Source organism: Quercus lobata, chromosome 4, assembly GCF_001633185.2.
Source record: "Quercus lobata isolate SW786 chromosome 4, ValleyOak3.0 Primary Assembly, whole genome shotgun sequence".
NCBI lineage: Eukaryota > Viridiplantae > Streptophyta > Magnoliopsida > Fagales > Fagaceae > Quercus > Quercus lobata.
The window spans coordinates 89,835,082-89,855,881 of record NC_044907.1 but is presented as its reverse complement, the minus strand read 5'-3'; the positions used below and the strand labels follow the sequence as shown (position 1 = coordinate 89,855,881).

The 20,800-nt window shown below is 38.5% G+C and overlaps 2 protein-coding genes and 1 long non-coding RNA gene across 3 annotated transcripts; 1 reads left to right on the top strand and 2 right to left on the bottom strand.

The window, feature by feature from the left end:
* The first annotated feature begins 2,701 nt into the window (after positions 1–2,701).
* On the top strand, positions 2,702–3,211 carry LOC115986128. Its single transcript, XM_031108985.1, has one exon. It carries the CDS (start codon positions 2,702–2,704, stop codon positions 3,209–3,211), a length of 510 nt encoding a protein of 169 aa, XP_030964845.1.
* Positions 3,212–8,059: 4,848 nt separating this feature from the next.
* On the bottom strand, positions 8,060–9,206 carry LOC115986127 (ankyrin repeat domain-containing protein 30A-like). The gene is made up of 2 exons (XM_031108984.1): positions 9,093–9,206; positions 8,060–8,938 (listed from the first exon to the last, which is right to left on the bottom strand). The coding sequence occupies exons 1-2, from the start codon at positions 9,204–9,206 to the stop codon at positions 8,060–8,062; spliced, it is 993 nt and encodes a 330-aa protein (XP_030964844.1).
* Positions 9,207–12,427: 3,221 nt separating this feature from the next.
* LOC115988146 lies at positions 12,428–13,932 on the bottom strand. The gene is made up of 3 exons (XR_004091329.1): positions 13,472–13,932; positions 12,771–13,060; positions 12,428–12,538 (listed from the first exon to the last, which is right to left on the bottom strand). It is a non-coding gene; the product is annotated as an uncharacterized LOC115988146 (long non-coding RNA).
* Positions 13,933–20,800: the final 6,868 nt, after the last annotated feature.

Below are 20,800 nucleotides of genomic sequence, written 5' to 3'. Positions count from 1 at the left end.
GCCTTAATTGAATAAAATTGAAACTTAATGGACTTAATTGAACGAAAACAAAGTCAAAAAACTAAAATAAATTGTGGTTAAATTTAGAGGATGCATCTTGCATTTTTGCCTAAAATTTTTCAAAAAGAGATGAAAGTTGAAATCTAAATTCCAATATTCCAATTTGATTTTGGTGTTGAGAGAAAGAGACATGATCTTTTTGAGCAGCTCCAAGCGCTCCATATGAGATCTTATTTCAAATCGCAAGTCTCTAATAGTTTTCCAAATCCGTTGAGTTAAAATTCTTTGAGATTTATGATATCGCAGATCAAATAAATACAAGTGTACAACACTCCTCTGTTTCAGTTTGGGTCACACCCTTGTAGATGTTATTAGTACCTTTATACTATTTGTCAAATAAGTCCAAAAAAGTAAAATAGATGGTATTTTCAATTGATAAAATTTTAGAAAAATTATTAGTTTACGTAGTATATATTAACTAAACAAAAGTGTATAATATAATACATTTTTTATGAATATGTACAATATTGTACACTTCTTGTTTTTTTATTGTAAATATTACATTTACAAAAAGAAAAAAAAATCTTACATTGATGGTACAATGTAAACCTATGAATATAATAATACCATTTTCATTTTAATTGAATAACCATTCAACAGTTAAATATATATGTGGGGGCCAATTAATCAATAATTATTAAAACCGTGTTAACTGGGTCTGTGGTCCATCCAAGGACGTTAAACCATCTGAGGAGGCCCACATAAGGTTATAAGGGAAACCAAATGAAAAGAGGAGTAGATATCACATGGGATGGATCCGGTATTCGTCCAAGGACAAAATCCTTCTCGGCAACATGTGTCTAAAGACGAACTGAACACCGTATTGTCACAAACATAATTCGAAGCTGCATTACCACTAAAGGTGGGACATGGGGCCAAGGGTAATAAAGAATATATAAACAAATATCTTTAACAATTGTTGCCTCCGCATTAATTGTTTCTCAACCAACTCTCTAGCCGCATTAATGTGGAGGTGATGCCTGAATAGTGATGAAGCAGCCTTCCAGCTGCTGGTTAAAGGTTCTAGGAAGTGTTGGATGGAACAGGAGGGATCCCCCAAATCCAACCTACACGTGTGTGATGAAAATGACACCAAGAGGACAGTATATAATGTGGAAGAATGCATTGAGAGAAGGGATGAGAACTTCTAAACAACTGATGCTTAGAAGAAAATCTGGGGAAATAAAGAACTTAGCTTGTTTGGAGGATAAATTGATAGTAATATTTGTATTAATCTATCTAGAAACATTAAGTTAAATCATTTTTCTTCTAAAGTGAATCTAGTTCTTCTATATCCACGTTCTATAAATTTATTGTTTGGGCCTTTTGGCGTTCGAATCCAATACGAGTTTGGGATCGATACAAATTGAGTCCTTACAATTGGCGCCATTTGTGGGGAGAGCTTGATTTAGATCAAAAGAAATCAGGTTCAACGTTCATGATAGAGGAAGCAGGTCCACATCGCTACGCAACAAGACCACACCAGGTAGATGTCAACCCACACCAAGCAGAGTCAAGAGGTTCCCAGCATGGTAATCCACATCGGAGTCCCGAACGGAGAAAAGGCCGTGAGAGGAGTGTGCGCACAACTCATACCATCAAAAGTCACTCTCGTGAGAAGAGCCATGTTTCCCATGCAAAGAATGACAAAGACCTGCAACGTGAAATTGACGAGTTGAAAAGAGAGTTGTGTCACGCCCGACGAGGACGTTCCCCGCCTAGCTCCGAACCATCATCCGAAGAGACGAATGGAGCTAGTTATAGGCGGAGATCCAGAACTCCACCTAGTGAGACTTTTTCTTATGAAGAGGAGCACAACCATCGACGTAGGTGCAAAAGCCCGCCTCGTAGGGGCTTGGGGAACAATGCCATGAACAAAGCGTTAAGCCAAGTCTCCAAATCACCCTTCACAAGGAATATAGAAGATGCGATTCTTCCTCGGCGATTCCACCAGCCTACATTCACCCTATATGATGGTCGGATAGACCCAGTAGAACACGTTAGCCATTTTAGCCAAAGGATGACTATCTACTCCAAAGATGAGGCATTGATGTGCAAGGTCTTTCCATCAAGCTTGGGTCCAATGGCGATGAGATGGTTTAACGGTTTAAGGGCCAACTCTATTGAATCCTTCAAAAAGCTTACCCGGGCTTTTGGCGCTCGCTTTATCACTTGCAGTAGGGTTCCTCGGCCTTTGGGATCCTTGCTGTCTATGTCCATGCGAGATGGCAAGACTCTTAAAACTTATTCAGATAGATACTGGAAAATGTTTAATGAGATAGAGGGAGAGCATGATGATGTGGCAATAAGTACTTTCAAGGCTAGTCTTCTAGCCAAGCATGATTTAAGGAAATCTCTAACTCGTAAACTTGTTAGCATTGTACACCAATTGATGGATAGGATTGACAAGTACAGAAGAGTAGAAGAAGACTAATTTCAGGGAAAAGGAAAGACTAAGGTAATCCCTCAAGAGAGGAGGGATTTCAGGTCGGACCGTTACAATAGTAACCGACCTCGGAAAGACTTCGTTGGGCAATCAGGTTCTGCTGGCACCCAGGTGGTTAATACAGTGTTTCGGGAGCTAGTGCAGCAGGTATTGGAGAAAATAAAGAATGAGCCCTTTTTTAAATGGCCAAACAAGATGGCAGGAGAGCCTAAGAGACGCAACCAGAATTTTTATTGCCACTATCATCAGGATCATGGGCACATGACAGAGGATTGCAAGAATTTATGGGATCATTTGGAGCAGCTGGTCCGAGAAGGGAAATTGAAGCAATTCTTGCATCATTCCAGTGGTAGGGTAGGACAAGCAGGCTCAGAGATGCGTGGGGACGCTTTTTCAAGACTCCCCTTTGGCATAATAAACGTTATTGTTGTCGCCCTAGGGAGGACTGGATCTTGTCCTTTTAGGGTACTGTCAGTGTTCCGACCTCTAACCAAGGAGTATTGCCAGGCATCAAAAAGGGCCAAGGTGGACGTCTCCCTGATTTTGGGCTTTTCGGATGAAGACAAGGTTAGAACCATACAGCCCTATGATGATTCTTTGGTGGTCACGCTGAGAATTGGTGGATACGGTGTAAAAAGGGTGATGATTGGTCAAGGTAGTGCTGTTGATATAATGTACCCAGATTTGTATAAAGGACTAGGTTAAAGGACTAGGTTTGAAGCCTGAGGACTTGGCAACCTACAGTTCCCCTCTAGTGAGTTTTGAGGGGAGGATAGTCGTTCGAAAAAGACAAATCAGACTACCTGTGCAAACTGGTATGGATGTGGTGGAGGTGGACTTCATTGTTGTAGATGTTTTCTCTCCATACACGGCCATTATGGGCAGACCTTGGCTTCATACCTTGAGAGCAGTCTCATCTACTCTACATCAGAAGGTGAAGTACCCCTCTGGAGGCCAAGTATTAGAGATAGTAGGAAGCTAAGTTGCAGCTTGGCAGTGCCTGGTAGCAGCTATACAGCATCGGCCAAAGGCAAAGACCTCGGCTACCACATATAATGGATTATAGCAATTAAAACCCCCAGCATTACCCTTAGATGGACCAGCCGACGAGGTAAAGTGTGAAAATTTGGAGAGGATAATTGTTGCTGACGATCCGGAAAGATTTTTCGAGGTTGGGGCTAAACTTCCTTTACAGGAAAAGGAGCGATTACTGGAATTCCTTAGAGAAAATGTAGATGTGTTCGCATGGAGCCCATATGAAGCCCCAGGTGTAGATCCGAATTTCATTTTTCATCAAACGTGAATCCTTCCATTACTCCAAAAAGACAGCCACCTTAACGACCATCAAAAGAGCACGCCGAAGCTGTCAGAAGTGAGCTAGCCAAGCTCAAGCAGGCTGGGGCTATCAAAGAATTTTTTTACCCTCAATGGTTAGCCAATACAGTAATGGTAAAGAAGAAGACAGGAAAGCGGCGAGTGTGCGTGGAATTCACAGACCTCAATAAGGCTTATCCCAAGGATCCTTTCCCCATGCCGAAGATAAACCAGTTAGTGGATGCAACCGTTGGTCATCCTCAGATGAGTTTTTTGGATGCCTTTCAAGGATATCACCAAATACCGCTAGCCTTAGACGATCAAGAGAAGACGACTTTTGTCATCCCTGTTGGAAACTATCATTATAAAGTGATGCCCTTTGACTTGAAAAATGCAGGATCTACCTATCAACGGATGATGACTAAAATGTTCGAACCACAACTGGGTAGAAACATTGAAGTCTATATCGATGATATGATAGTGAAGAGTAAAGTGGTGTTCGAGCATGTGGAAAATCTTATGAACATCTTTGGAATACTGAGAAAGCACAAGCTACGTCTGAATGCTTCAAAGTGTTCCTTTGGTGTAGGCTCCGGGAGGTTCTTGGGGTATATGGTGACTCATAGAGGAATTGAGGTGAACCCAGATCAGATTAAGGCCATCAACGATTTACAAGCACCTCGGAATCTGAAAGAGGTGCAGAAACTGACTGGAATGACTGTTGCTTTGAACCGATTTATCTCCAAGTTGGCCGAGAGGTGTCGTCCCTTTTTCCTTCTACTGCATAAGTGGAAAGGATTTGAATGGACTAAGGAGTGTGCTATGGTGTTTTAGCAGTTGAAGGAGTACCTGTCCAGGCTGCGTATCATGTCTAGTCCTGAAGTGGATGAGGTCCTGTTTGCTTATCTGGCAGTTGCCCCTCATGTAGTTAGTTTTGTCTTAATGCAAGAAGACAGTGGAGTCCAAAGACCAGTTTATTATGTAAGTAAGTCCCTTTATGAAGCCGAGGTGGGATACTTATCATTGGAAAAGGCCATCTTGGCGATGGTCCATGCAACACGCAAACTTTCACATTACTTTCATGCCCATACTGTGGTTGTTTTAACTCAGCTACCTCTCAAATCCATATTTAGAAGTGCAGATTATACTAGGAGAATTGCTAAGTGGGGCACAATCCTAGGTGCTTTCAACATCAAGTATATGCCTCGCACCTTTGTGAAATGCCAAGTTCTCGCCAATCTGGTAGCTGAGTTCGCCGAGTGTCTAGAAGAAGCTAACATGAAACAAAGTGACATGGATGAAAAGTCGGTTGGTCTGATCTCCACACACGGTGGTTCCTCCTGGAGAGTATATGTGGACGGAGCAGCAAACTAACGGGGGGCAGGATTGGGGCTAGTTCTGATATTCCCTGAAGAAATCATCATTGAGAAATCCTTGAGGTTGGGATTCTCGACTACTAACAACGAAGCAGAATTTGAAACTTTGTTGATGAGAATGAGTATGTCCAGAAAATGAGCGGAAAGGTAGCAGAATTATTCTCGAATTCAAGATTGATAGTAGGCCAAGTGAAAGGAGAACTGGAAGCCCGAGATCCAAGAATGCTGGGATATTTAGGTCAAGTTAGGCGTATGCAAACGAAATTTGAATCTTTTGACTTGTCGCATACCCCTCGAGGTGAAAATACTCATGCCGATTCCCTGGCAACCCTTGCCACCTCTTCAACACGGAGTTTTCCTCGGGTGATAATCATCGAAGATTTATATACCCCCACCCCACCTGGAAAGGACATACCTCAGGTTCAACAAGTCAATCTAGCGCCGAGCTGGATGGATCCCATATTGAAATTCCTCAAAAGTAACACCTTGCCCGAAGAGAAAATAGAAGCTGAGAACAAAAAGTTATACAAACGCTCTTTTTCTAGGTCGTACCTGCTTTGTATACATTCTCAGATGTCAGAGTCACTCCTAAAGGAGCTGCATGAAGGCATTTGCAGAAGTCATACAGGAGGAAGGTCCCTATCACACCGGGCCATTACTCAAGGATATTGGTGGCCAAATATGCAGAAGGAAGCACAGGAGTATGTTAGAAAATGTGACCAGTGTCAGAGGTTCGCTCCAAACATCCACCAGCCTGGAGGAATTCTTAACCCTTTATCCAGCCCTTGACCTTTTGCTCAATGGGGGCTAGATATTGTCAGCCTTTTTCCTAAAACCTTAGGAAACAAAAAGTATCTGCTGGTCGGCACAGATTATTTTATTAAATGGGTCGAAGTTGAACCTTTGGCTAACATTAGAGATGTACATGTTAAGAGGTTTACTTGGAAGAATATTGTTACGCGATTTGGAAATCCACGCATTCTTGTCTTGGATAACGGCCTTCAATTTGATAGTAAGGCCTTTAGGCAATACTGTTCAAACTTAGGTATAAAGAATAGATATTCCATTCCGGCCTATCCTCAAGGGAATGGGCAAGCTGAAACTGTTAACAAAGTAATAGTCAATGGACTTAAGAAGAGACTGGATGATGCAAAAGGAAAATGGGTGGAGGAATTGCCACATGTTCTTTGGACCTATCGAACAACGCCTCAACAATCAACAGGAGAGACTCCTTTTTCCATGACCTATGGAGCCGAGGCCGTCATCCCTTTAGAAACTGGATTCCCAACGTTAAGGACTAGTACATTTTCCTCGGACAATAATGATGGGCTATTGGGAAAAAGTTTAGACTTGATCGAAGAGCGAAGGGAGAATACAATGGTCCAATTGGCTTTCTACCAGCATAAACTCAAGCAATGTTATGATACTAATGTAAAGCTGAGACCATTAGTGGTAGGAGATCTGATGTTAAGAAAAGTTCTGGGAACCACCAAGAATCCAGCTTGGGGAAAATTGGGGCCTAATTGGGAAAGGCCTTATCGGATTACTTCAGTAGCCGGAATAGGAGCCTATTATCTGGAAGACCTAGATGAAAAAGTTGTACTTCATCCTTGGAATGTAAATAATCTCAAGAGGTATTATTATTAATAAAAGTAATCTAGTTTGGGTTTCTTTTAATTTATGCTAATCATGCATCTTGTGTTTCCACACCCTATGGCATCTATTGAAGTATTAAACAAAACCTAAGTTATTTCAGGTCCTCGGACCACAAGTTTGGTGGAAATTAATACCCTATGACATCTATTATTAAATAGAAACTAAGTTATGTCAGGTCCTCAGACCACAAGCTTAGTGGAAATTAATACCCTATGGCATCTATTGAAATATTAAATAGAAACTAAGTTGTGTCATGTTCTCGGACCACAAGCTTAGTGGAAATTAATACCCTATGGCATCTATTGAAGTATTAAACAGAAACTAAGTTATGTCAGGTCCTCGGACCACGAGCTTAGTGGAAATTAATACCCTATGGCCTATGGCATCTATTGAAGTATTAAACAGAAGCTAAGTTATGTCAGGTCCTCGGACCACAAGCTTAGTGGAAATCAATACCCTATGGCATCTATTGAAGTATTAAACAGAAGCTAAGTTATGTCAGGTTCTCAGACCACAAGTTTAGTGAAAATTAATACCCTATAGCATCTATTGAAGTATTAAATAGAAGCTAAGTTATGTCAAGTCCTCGGACCACAAGTTTAGTATAAATTAATACCCTATGGCATCTTATGAAGTATTAAATAGAAACTAAGTTATGTCGGGTCCTCGAGCCACAAACTTAGTGGAAATTAATACCCTGTGAAGTCTATTGGATCACTGAGTGGGTTCCACGGAAACTAATACAACCACTCGCTATTAAAATACTAGTGCCAATTGGGCTTATGAATTCTAGAATAACAAATTCTCAAATATCATCCTAGGATCACAAGGTTTTTAATTATCTATTGAAAATATAAGCCCCAATAAGCCTATGAACATTATTCAACGTAAAACTGAAGTTCTTTAGACCCAACTTTATTCAACTTTTGAACATTCCCTTAAGTTTCAATTTATTAGAAGGAATGCATATGTATCCAAAATGTCTCCCTGAGATCTCACAGTATTAATGTTTATCACCCATTATAACCGCCAACTGTTAATGAGTGTAAGTTATTTTTTCTCTTGCAAACGAAAGACAATCAAGATAAATCCATTCAAGCTAAGATAACAGAGTGAACAAGTACAAAAATAAGATAAAACGGCAACAGCAATAAGCAAATAGAAACAAAATCCTTACAAAAGTCCTAATCAAATTTCAAAATAATACCTATTTTTTTAACTTAATTTGGAGCTTGGGAGCTTGGTTGGATGATTTATTTTCCTCCGAGGTAGTGACTCCCTCTTTATCCTTAGTAGCTCCCTCAGCTAGCATGACTGTGGAATCCAAATCCTGTTGAAAACCTTGAGAGGCTACCCCTGCCTCAGAAGCTGCTGCAGTCTTGTCCAAGGAGACTTCTTGAGGAGCATTGGTCTCTTTAGCTGGTTCTGGTTGGCCTACGAGGGGAAGATTTTGAGGCAAAACCTCCTGATTAGGATTAGTGGTTGAAGGAGTGTCTTCGACTTGAGCGGATGAAGGATCCAAGGCACGGATTGCTGTAGGATAGAACACATTCTCTGCCTTCCTTAATTCAGATGAAGCCTCAACCCCAGCTCGATTAAGGGCTTCATTCCAAGTTTTGGCGCAGTAAATGCGGCACACCATTGACACCTCTGCCCTTAGGGTTTCCTCTGTCTTAGCCATCCCGAGGTCGTAACCTTTTTGTTCAGCCTCGTTCATTGCCTGTTCGATCTCAACCTTTGCCCTCTCGGCCTCCTCCCTGGATCTTTCAGCTTGCTCCCTCAATTTTTGGGTTTCCTCCAAGTGCTTTTTAAGGACTGCCACTTGCTCTCGGGCAGCCTTCAATTCTTCATTAGCTTCGTGCAAGTGCTTTCTCTGGTCCTCGGCTTGCTTTTGAAAGCCTTCCAAGGCCGAGTCAGCGCTTTTGCGAGCTTGCTCCTCAGTAACTAATTTTTTCTTTGTTTCTGCCAAGTCTTGCTCGGAAATTGTTAAAGTTTGTACGACCGACGACCATTTCTTCCTTTCCTCTTCTAACTGATTGTAGCAGTTATTGAACATCTCATCCAGTCTAAAAGTGTTTTGGATAACCTGAAAGGAAGAAATCAACACTATAGTCAGTAAAGAGTACACATCAGTGAGTAACGATCGCAAAAGAAAAAGAAGAGGGTTAGCACTATACCATTCCCAAATATCTTTTATTGTTCAGGATGAGTTCATTCTTCCTTACATTTTTTATTTTAGCCATATCCTTTGGGAGCAACAAAGCCTCCTCTATAATTGAGGCTATGTGGCACCCAATGCCACTGTTGAAGTCCCTAATAGATGCATCATTTCGTAGGGGCTCCCCACTGTGCATGGGTGCTGGCAGCCATGCTTGTGGCTCAAGAGGTTGAATGTCAGACCTCTCCTGGCCTCACTGAAGAGGATGGCTAGTCTTCTGCTGCTTTGCTGCTCATTGGGCATCTTCTTCGCGGATCGGACGGGACTTTCTAGCATCTACCATGTCTTTCCCTTTCTACTCCCTTCGCCTTTTCAATTAGGCAGCATCAGCTCTGACCGATTGGGGAGGTTGATGAGGAGCGAGATGAGGAGACCTGGTGGGAAAAGGTGGAATCTAGGATTGCGTTGATTTTCCCGGTGCACTCTTCCCAGACTGATTCTCTATCAGCTCAATTAGACTTCTCTGGGGCTTCTTTTGTACTTCCATCTCGTCAAGATCTTCCTCAGAGTGTATAGTTTGATCAAAAATCCCAAAATCGTCCGAGAAGTCTGATAGTTCTACAACTTCCTCTGGATTTTCTTCTTCTTCTTCCTTTCTTTCTTCTTCTTCTTCTTTCTCCTCTACTTCCTCTTCCCTGAGGGCAAGCTGGGATGAAGAGGCTCCTGTTGAGATAGTGACAACAAAAAGGGGCTTTGTGCTGGAGGTATCCTTAGAAAGTGGAACACCTTCTGGAATGACGAACCCCTGGTAAGCAACGTTAATACGGTGAAGTTAAGGATCGCGGGCTCTAATCACACACTTCGGCGCTTGGAAAGCAAACGAGAGGGGGGTGTATCTGAGGATTAGATAAGCTGCCCGGAGTTGGCCGTCAGTTTCGTTCACGTATATCTCGACTTGCAATACCCGATCCAAACTTGCTTTGTTAACTAAACTAAGTTTGGGCTTGGTAGAACGTCTATATGCAAAATCATTGAATTGGAATGAAGCGTCATTAGGGATAAGAATACTGAGACTCGGAACAAAAAAAAAGGGGGGGGGGGAATATGTATGTATAAATCGAACGTTATGAATCTATGGCGGCATTCCCACCTGGTTCTCCTTCCTCCACGGGGCATGGCAAACCATCATGCCATTCCCCAGAAAAGATAAGGAAATCCTCCTTTAAGTTCTTGTTTGAAGTGGGAAGGCACTAAATTAGCCTCACCGTGAGATACCTCGACTTGAGATAATATCCCTGCCCCTTCAAATGGTGGAGGTTGTACACCCAATTCACGTCATGATGGGTCAGGTTTAGGTCCATTCTCTCATTCAAGGCTTCTATACTTCCCAGGACCCTAAACATGTTTGGGGCACACTGAGTTGGGGATAACCTAAAGAACCTAAGGTAGTTCCTAGTAATAGTACCCATGGGGATGGTAATCCCGCCTTCTATGAAGGCAATTATGAGAATAACCACTTCCCCTATTCTTCTAGCACCGACCCATTCCCCCTGGGCTGCGTACCTCATACCCACTGTTGAGGGGATCCTATACTTAGCGCGGAAACTTCTCATACCTTCCTCGGACTCAACCAGACATCAAAACTTACCCACTTTCCCCATTTTCCTAAAGGGTTTCATAGAAAAATTAACGAGTTTAAGATGAAAGCTGAAAAGATTTTAAGAAGACTTACAGGTTGGAAAGAGGGTCCTCGGACAAGATTTTAGTATTTGTAGATGCACAGGAAAACGATGAAAAAGGAGAAAGACAGGTTCAGTGTATGAGCTCTAGAATTATGTGATCGCTGAAAGTAAGAAAGAGAATTGATTTGAAAATTCCTTTATAGTCGTCCAGAGGTTATGAGCGGGAAAGTTCCCGCTTGCGAAACGAGACAAACCCTCCACCGTTCGATTTACATCTTATCGTAGAACGTGGGAGACAGGGGCGTCGCCAAAATTTAATGCTGCTACGCTCAAGACGCTAAAGCGTCAGGAGCATGCCCAAAACATAAAAAGATATGGGCTGGGGACATCAAAATCAACCTTTCCTCCCGAGGAGTCGAAAAGCAAGATTTTGAGGGGGTATTGTGGGGGCCAATTAATCAATAATTATTAAAACCGTGTTAACTGGGCCTATGGCCCATCCGAGGACGTTAAACCATCCGAGGAGGCCCACATAAGGTTATAAGGGGAACCAAATGAAAAGAGGAGTAGATATCATATGAGATGGGTCCGGTATTCGTCCGAGGACAAAATCTTTCTTGGCAACATGTGTCCGAAGATAAACTGAACGCCGTATTGTCACAAACATAATTCGAAGTTGCATTACCACCAAAGGTGGGACATGGGGCCAAGGGTAACAAAGAAAAGATAAACAAATATCTTTAACAACTGCTGCCTCTACATTAATTGTCTCTTAACCAACTCTCTTGCCGCATTAATGTGGAGGTGATGCCTGAACAGTGATGAAGCAGCCTTATAGCTGCTGGTTGAAAGTTCCAGGAAGTGTTGGATGGGACAGGAGGGGATCCCTCGAATCCAACCTACACGTGTGTGGTGAAGATGACACCAAGAGGACGGTATATAACGTGGAAGAATACATTGAGAGAAGGGAAGAGAACTTCTAAACAACTGATGCTTAGAAGAAAATCTAGCGAAATAAAGAACTTAGCTTGTTTCAAGGATAAATTGATAGTAATATTTGTATTAATCCATCTAGAAACGTTAAGTTAAATCGTTTTTCTTCTGAAGTGAATCTAGTTCTTCTATATCCACGCTCTATAAATTTATTGTTTGGGCCTTTAACGTTCGAATCCAATACGAGTTTGGGATCGATACAAATTGAGTCCTTACAATATATATATTTATATATATATATATATATATATATTTTTTTTTTTCACTTTTTCTAATTTAGTCATTTATATTCGGTGTGCACCTACATCAATTCAACTTCAATACTACATATCTAATTCAATTAAATATTATTTGTTTATTCATTCCCATCATCTCCTTCCTTCCATATTTACAAAGAAAGGACTCCAAGCTGACGTTTAGCTTAATTAATTAATTTACCATAATGTTACCATACGTCCCCGTCCCAAACTAAAGGCATAAAATTTAATCTACCCCTTTTTTTAAAATTAGAAAAAATGGCATTTAAAGTTTTTTACTAGTGACTTGAAAAATGCTCATTTTTCCTTTTTCTTTTTCTTATTGTATAAGTTAATTATGAAAATAATTTTTCTACAATACTTTCAGTAATTTTTTTTTTTTTTTTTTTTTTTTTTTTTTTTTTTTTTTTTTTTTTGACAGGGTTAAAATAAATTGTAAAAACAAAAGGGTAAAATAAGTAAACTATTTCTGAAAAATAACCCAATATTTGCACAAAATATACTTCAAAAATAGATATGGAAGAAGTAAAAACATAGCTCTACCTTTTCAATTATGCACTTTGCTATTGCTGGAATTTGTAGATAGCTTCTAAACTCTATGGACTTGGTCCTTCGATGTGCATGGTAGAAAGCAAAAAATAAAAGTCAGTAGTAGGCTGATAGCTATGGATCTTAGCTTCCATGGTTATACCAAAATTAAAAATACAAACCTTAGCATAACTAAAAAATAAGGATCAAACAAAACCCCTCAAAAATGTAGATGCTACTCTTAAAATCAAATAAAGAAGTAATAAAAACAATGAAAGTATTGAGATGAAACAATTAAACTAAACATAAAACCAAGCTTCAGTTAACAATTACCTAAATATCAGTCATCTTAATCACAAGCATTCCACCATAAAAATATATCTTGTAAAGGGAAAAAATTTATAGAACAGAGAGTCTAAATTTGAAGAGAGATAGAGATAGACCTGGTGAGGCCAAGTGGCCAATGATGACAACTGAAAAGGAAGCCATACCCTCTGCCACAGATGGACCTGTGGTAGGATTCACTTAACAGTAGGGACTAAGGCAACCATTCAAGTGGGATTGTTCTGCCTCGGGTGTTGGGTGCTTCTCTGATTTCAATCAAAATACAGCCATGAATAAGCAGATATTCTCAAACCCAAACCTGAATTTCTCTACAAACTCATCCCAAACTCAAATTAGCTACCAAAAATAAAAATAAAAATTCGATAGGGGTAGAAACCCAGGTGCCGACAGGGTTGTGGGAGAGAAAACTGAGTGAAAAGGGGCAGAGTATATATTCAACAGAGAATGGAAGAGAAAATCCAACATGAAAATCAACCATTTAGTATAATGCATAATATATATAACTAAATAATAAAATACATTATGAGTACGGGTATATATTTTTGGTTATAGAGTCCTAATGTTTATAGTTACAGATTTCTAAAGCAATTTGATTACCAAAACTTATCTACAAAAATAAATGAAAAAAACACGGATTTCTAACCAAACTTAGTTACCTTTGGGCCGGTTTCGACGGGTGGGTTGGGTGTGATGGTGTATCGCCGACGGGAGGGTTGGGGTGCGTTGTTCTCAGTGGCGTTTGTGGGTTGTTGAGGTTGCATGTTGGTGGTTTGTGGCTTGCGGTTGTTGGTGGGTCTGCGGTGGTTTGTGGCTTGCGGTTGTGGGTGGGTCTGCATTTTGGAGGGAGTAGAAGGGGATTGGCCAAAAACAATCTCTGTTGATTTGTGGGTATATGGTGGTTTTGATTGAGAAATCTGTGTTTTTGGTGGTAGAAGTGGTGTTCTTTGGATGGAAGGTGGGTTTTGCCGTGGGTCTAATGATTGAGAAATCTGTGTTTTTGGTGGTAGAAGTGGTGTTCTTTGGATGGAAGGTGGGTTTTGCCGTGGGTCTAAGGAAGGAGATATTTATTGGATTGTGGGTATGGTGGGTTTTGAATCTTTTGATGGAGGAATTTGTGTTTTTGATGGAGGAAGTGGCGTGTCTTTGGATGAAAGGTGGGTTGCCGTAGGACTGAGGGAGCGTTGGGGGAGAAAAGTTTATAGGGTTTTAGAAAAGTTTTATTTTGCCTTTTATTTGTTTTTATTTATTTATTAATATTGTGCTGATGTGGAAAATTGTGGAAGCTCCAAAAGCTTCGGTTTTATATATATATATATATAGATTAGTACCTTAAATACTATTTGTCAAATAAGTCCAAAAAAGTAAAATAGATGGTATTTTCATTTGATAAATTTTAGAAAAATTATTAGTTTATGTTGTATTAACTAAACAAAAGTAGCCAAGGGTCTTGTATCTGAATTGGCACCTCCACATGTACAAAGTGTTTAGGGGTTTAGAAGAGAAAGAGTTTGAGCTGCGGGGTTAGCAGCACGTCTACATGTGCTTAGAATTGTTTTTGGAAAATTATTGTTTACATTGTATTATCAACGTAAGATTTACATTATAGACTAAAAAAATGTGTACAACAATATTGTACAAATTTTCAAAAAGTGTACAATGATGTAATTATCATTATTTTGATAAGTAATGTAAAAAGGTTACCATTAGAAACCGTAATTATCTATGAAAAATTAATTGTTCTTTGTTTTCTTTATTTGAATAATCCTTATATGCTGCAGAATATCATAATGTTAAAATTCATACAACTTTCCAACTAGCATGTACATTGGATAAAATTAAAATTAACTTTGTATGTTCTAGTATTGGTTTTTGTTGAATGACTATTGTGAACATGAGATTTAATGCATGGCATTAGGAATGTTTTAATAGTTTGCTTTAGACTTTTAAAACAACGGTATATATGGTATGAGGAAATGGAAGGAAGAAGAGGGTAATGTATTAAATTAGTTGGATTTGTTACTTAATCTTAAGTAGAATTAGAAGTAATTATGTCCATAATTTTGGGATTAGTTGGAACGAAAGCTAAGCTATGGCACTTGTGGCAATTGATGGGAATCACCTAGGGTTCTCATATGAGAACCTGTCAAGTTAACCAGGAGTAACATGAAAGCTGTGTTTCCATTTTGCAACATTCAACATGCCCAGAAAACATTGAGTACCACTTTTTATGCTCAAATGGATACATTTTTAATTTATTTATTTTTATATGATAGTGAAGTGCTACATCCACAACATTTTTATAATGCTTTCACAACAAATCTTAGTTGCCAGGTTATTACAGGTTATTAATTTGAATCCACAACTAAAATTATTTTTTTCCTACTAATAACAGCAAGTAACAATCTGCCACATAAAATTTGTTATGAAAATATTATAGACATAACATTTCTCTATATAATATAGGTTCTTATAGATATGTTGTGCATGCAAATTGTACGCTTTTAAAATGCTGACCTACACAAACATTTTCCTACCTTGTTTTAAGCTCAAGCTAGTGAAAGTTTGGCTACTCTACACTCTTGTAGAGTTGTAATAGGTTTTTTTTTTTGCTAAATGTTATAGTGTATTATATATATATATATATATATATATATATATATGATATTGTAGAGTCATGTTTTTCAGCCCAGGCCCAAGATGCATGAGACCTTAGAGCCCAATACAATGAATTTGTAAAGAGTGGACCAAAGAGCTAAGCTTTAGTGTATGGACAACGGTTAACACGGTGTTCTTCACGATCAAGCTAAGATGGACTGAGTTTACCAGAGAGGACTGGTCCTCAGCACAATCTGAGGAGTTTTTTCTGGTGCCCCTGATGTGTTGGGGGGTCTCTGCCCCACCCTTTCTATCTCCCTCCACACCCTTTTTATAGTCGTTTCCTTCCTCCTGAATGGGGTTCCTAGGGTAGATACTTGTCCCATCAGTCCTTCCCTCCAGTTGTTGGGAGTGGTTGTAAAGGCAGAAAAGTATGGCTATGTCAGGCAGAAGAAACTGAATGCAATAATGGCAGCCTTTCCCGCAGACATTTCCATTTTCTCCGTTGTCCTTTTCTGCTTTAGTACTTTTCCTGTTCCGTGGAATGATCTAGAGTGTCACTACTAGTGGCAGGTTGCCCCTTTTGTCCTCGGCTACATCTGTGCCGAGGAGGGTTCTTCCTATGGCCGAGGAGGGGTTTTTCCTTGGACTGGGCCCTTGGCCCAATGTGGACATTGACATGGACCTCCGGGTCTTTTACACCCCCCCCCCCACATATATATATACACACGTGATACTATCTTTAATTGATAAAATTTTCTTGGAGTTAGTATTAATAAATTAATGTGCTTGCAAGAAAATAAAAGTAGAATAATTGACTATATAAATTAAGAATATAAACCTCACTTGAATTGGCAATGCCAGTGAAGTCACTACTGTAAAAAAAGTACAATTTACGTCCACTAAACTTCGATTTGGGATTCTGATTTATGTCAAAATTAATTTTCACTAGCTGTGATTAAAGCAATCGATAAAAATTTTGACAGTGTCTATTATTAGTAATGTATTATTTTACAACAATCGGTCATAAACTATTATCACTATTTTACTTATTAATAATCACTTACCTTAACAACAATTTGTTTAAAATAATTTATAAATCTAGCATTTTTTGTATGTTATTATTAGTGTTGGGGTGGGTTTGGTGAGAAGTTTTTGAAGGGTAAATTGATGGTGGAGCACAGCTAAACCCATTGCAATATCAAACTTTGTAAATCTAGTATTTTCCATTAGTTATTATTGGTGTTGGGGTGGGTTTGGTAAGAAGTGTTTGAAGGGTAAATTGATAGTGGAGCACGGCCAAACACATTTCAATATCAAACTTTGTAAATCTAGTATTTTCCATTAGTTATTATTGGTGTTGGGGTGGGTTTGGTAAGAAGTGTTTGAAGGGTAAATTATTGGTGGGGCAGGGCCAAATCATTGTGATATTAGTCGTTTGAAGCCCATTTCTCAACACATTTCACCCAAAAAAAAAAAAATGAAGAAGAAGAAGAAGAAAAGAAAAGAAGAAGCCCACTTCTCAACAAAGGGGCTCCAATTTTGTTAGGTATTTACTCATTTTTTTAATACCTTCCCTTTCTTTTTGCTTCTTCTTCTTCTCCTTCTTCTTCTTCTTCTTCTTCTTCTTATTATTATTATTTTGATAGATACAATAGTATTTTAAATCTATAACAAGAGCTAGTAATTGAGCTTTGGTGTTAAAAGGAGTGCAACCACTAATCTCTTATTCAATGACAAAAGACTAATTAAGCTTCATGAAACCTATTTCATATTATTAATTAAAGACAAAATCGGACAACTCAGTAAAAAATATCTTTACCACTCTCCAATTGATTTTTAAACCGAGTATTTAGTGAATTGCTTCAAGCCTTCAACTCTCCTATATTTCTTCAATCACTCCATGTTTTCACTTTTTGTCTTTTCCCTTTTATCAAGGCTTACCCTTTTTTTTTTTTTTTTTTTTTTTTTTTTTTTTGAATTTGCGGTTTCTCTTGCTCCCTAATCTCACGTCTGTTTTCTAAACTAGCATAGTTCACGTACTAGTTTCCAATTTCCATTAGGCAAGGCTGTTTTCACTTTTCATGACAATAAACCACATTGTTTTTTCAGCGCAAAGAAATATATATGGTTATAACTTATATTAATGCAAATTCAATAGATCTTTATACGCTGTTACTTTTAGCATCCCAGATTGCATACAAAGCATTTTCAAAAACAACAGTACAATATGTGTGTCTTATGTGAAAATCCCTAAATTCCCTAAAACATAATAAAATGCAAGCTTGTGTTTGAAGGTTGTAATGTGAGTTTCACTGGCTGGATTGTGAATACAAATTTATTAAGTTAGAAACAGTGTATATTCATTGGCTGGCTTGGGCTGATTGAGCTTGATTTTGAAGATTGAGCTGGGTCAAACTTCAGTGTAGGTAGTGGATTATGAAATACATCTTGGAATGGAATTTATTGTAGATGGATTTCGAAAACAAATTGTCTGATGAGCCGTGTTCACACCTAGCTGCACCCGTATACTTAGTTAGAAGTTACATAATATGGAAGCGTCTACTTCTCCGTTCAACGTACAAAGGTTGATGCTAATGGATTGATGGAGTTTTATACGATTGGCAGAAGAAGCCTCAAAAAAAACAAATCGTATTCTAATTATGTTTTGCTCAGCAGGCGTGAAGCGATTGGCAGAAGAAGCCTTGTTACTACTTGCTATACTTTCCAATATCAATCGTTTTTCATGATTTATGAGGTTTTTATTTAAATTTTTTTTTTTTTTTTTAATACCATTCTGTTTATTAAGCTATTTTTCCTAATGCATATCTCTCTGACTCTCTCTGTTGCTTGCACGTATACATGGAAGCATTAAAAATCACGTTTCAATATATTCTTTTGTGCCACATTCTGTGTCTTAAGAATGAATGCCACAAGAGGTCAAACTCTAGGCATACATGTCTATAAGATACAGTATCTATCTGCTGTAAATTGGGTTAGACTTGGGAAAAGAATCTTCCTATGGCATTATCGTTGGCACCCAGATGGAATACTTCTACATAAATTTGGAAATATATAGGATTATCAATTAGCTATGAGGCTAATTAAGGTGGATTCAGTCCTAAAAAATAGAACTTTGGTTTGGAAGCCTACTAGATCTGAGGATTTAGTCATAATTTGAAGCCAATTAAGTCTCATAGATCTAAAGGAAGAGGATAAGGCTAAGTGTACTGTCACCAAGTCAGGTTGCTTCTCTTGTGCAGCCACATATAAGGCGTAAGGCTGAGGCAGTGGACTGATGGAAGCACTTGTGGTTCAACCTTACCATACCAAAGCATGCTATCATTGGCTTATTGGTGATCAAGAATAAATTAACCACTAGAGGTAGGCTGTCCCAATGGGGTTACACAAGTGACACTCTTTGTGTGCTATGCAGGGGTTGTGTTGAAAGCATGAGCCATTTCTTTATTTAGTGATCTTTCCGGACACATGTTTATGGGGATTGGGCTGTTAGGAACCTCAAAGGGAAGGGACTTACAGCATCCATATGTAAGATTGGATGTTGATCGTCTATATGTTATATTTGGTGCCAAAGGAAGGCTATCATCCACTATGGCCCAATCTTAACTAAGGAGCAAATCCTGTCAAAAAATAGAGAAAGATGTTAGAGGCAACCTTGAGTTCAAAGCAAAATTCCCTAATTCCACTCTAAACAGGATTCTTTGCTGACTTTGGGGCTTAAACAATTCTATTTTGATCTCCACGGCTCAATGATCTTTAATTTCGGCAGTAATGTTGCTGTGTGCTTGGAAGGCTGATTGCTTAAACAAGTGTTCTCCTGTTCATAGTTCACAGATGTTTGTTTAGCTTGTGCTATTAATGCACAGGTTAACTCTGTATTTTTGGTTTGTTTTGTTGGTCGAGTGGGCTTCTTTTAGGCTTAGTAATTTTGATAGCCGAATGACCTTTTGTTATTTGAATAGATTGTATCCTTTGTTTATTTTTCAATAAAATATATATTTAAACCTGAATCCTTGAATTAATTCTAGGCAGTGAAAAGTGATTGTTCTTTTAAGTGTTTATTTAAAGTCTTACATAATAAATTGAAATTTAGATTGATTGTTATACTCTCTACAGTAACAAGATAATGTAATCTAAAACATTAAGTTTAAAGGGAAATTAAACAAAAGATCCACTTTTATTTGCACACTAGATTATGTAACATGGCATCTTTGATGCATTCCCTTCCTTTAAACGGCTTTTAGGAATTGACTGGATTATTAGTACAAACACAATCACACATTATAGTAGTAGAACAAAGTACAGTACATGAAGAACACTCCCAACACCAGAAGAGAAAGAAAATCACGACTCCAACACTAGAAGTGAAAGAATATCATCCATTGATCCATTCAAAAAGGGATATTAAACTAGCATAATATTATAATAGATCAGGTAGACCTGCCTAATCCCATGCTTAATCCAGGCATTATTAAAGACATTTAATTTCTTCTATTTGTTTCATGTCTCTGCAATTCACAAAAATAAAAATAAAAATCGTTAGCTCACCATTTTAAACCTTGATAACGTAAGAAAAGGGATAGGAATTATTACAAGAAGGTTGTGGGTTTTAATAAGATGACAATTTCTATTTAGTATTTTGATCATGAATGAGAAATGAAAATCCAATTTTACAATCAGCTATGATAATCTACTCAAAATTAATAAAAAAGTCAACATAAAATCTCCATGTTTTTTTAATAGAATTATTTGGGGACTGAAAATCAAAGTAAATGAATAGGACACACTACTTAGAGTCCGTTTGGATTGAACTTATTGTTGCTGAAACTAAAAACTGAAAACTGAAAACACTGTAGCAAAATTATTTTTAAATGTGTGAATAGTATCGTGGGACCCATTTTTAATATTTTTTAACCTGTGAACAGTGCCAAACAGTGTATGAACAGTGCTCAACAGTATGTGAACAGTACTCTTGTCCCCTTAAAGCAGAAACAGTGCAGGAAAAAAAAAAAAAAAAAGTAAAAACACAAAACGTGAACACAGGTTTCAGCTGAAACCAAACGGGCACTTAATGGGTCCGTTTGGATACAGCTGAAAACTGAAAACTGAAACTGAAAACTGAAAAACACTGTAGCAAAATAATTTTTAAATGTGTAAATAGTACCGTGGGACCCATTTTTAATATTTTTTTCTGAATAAAGTGATTGCGGGTCCCATGAACAGTGCGTGAACAGTGTATGAACAGTAAAATTTGTCTCCCGCACAGTACATGAACAGTACTTTTACTGTTCATTCGCTGGAAAAAAAAAAAAAAAAAAAATTTTCCAGAAACGCAAACGCGTTTGGGAAGCGCAAAACGCGCTTCCCAA

Coding starts and splice junctions, on each gene's coding strand:
- LOC115986128 (XM_031108985.1), top strand. CDS start 2,702: ATGGCAGGAGAGCCTAAGAGACGCAACCAGAATTTTTATTGCCACTAT.
- LOC115986127 (XM_031108984.1), bottom strand. CDS start 9,206: ATGCACAGTGGGGAGCCCCTACGAAATGATGCATCTATTAGGGACTTC. Junction 8,939..9,092: donor TGTTGCTCCCAAAGGATATG/GCTAAAATAAAA, acceptor TCTTCCTTTCAG/GTTATCCAAAACACTTTTAG.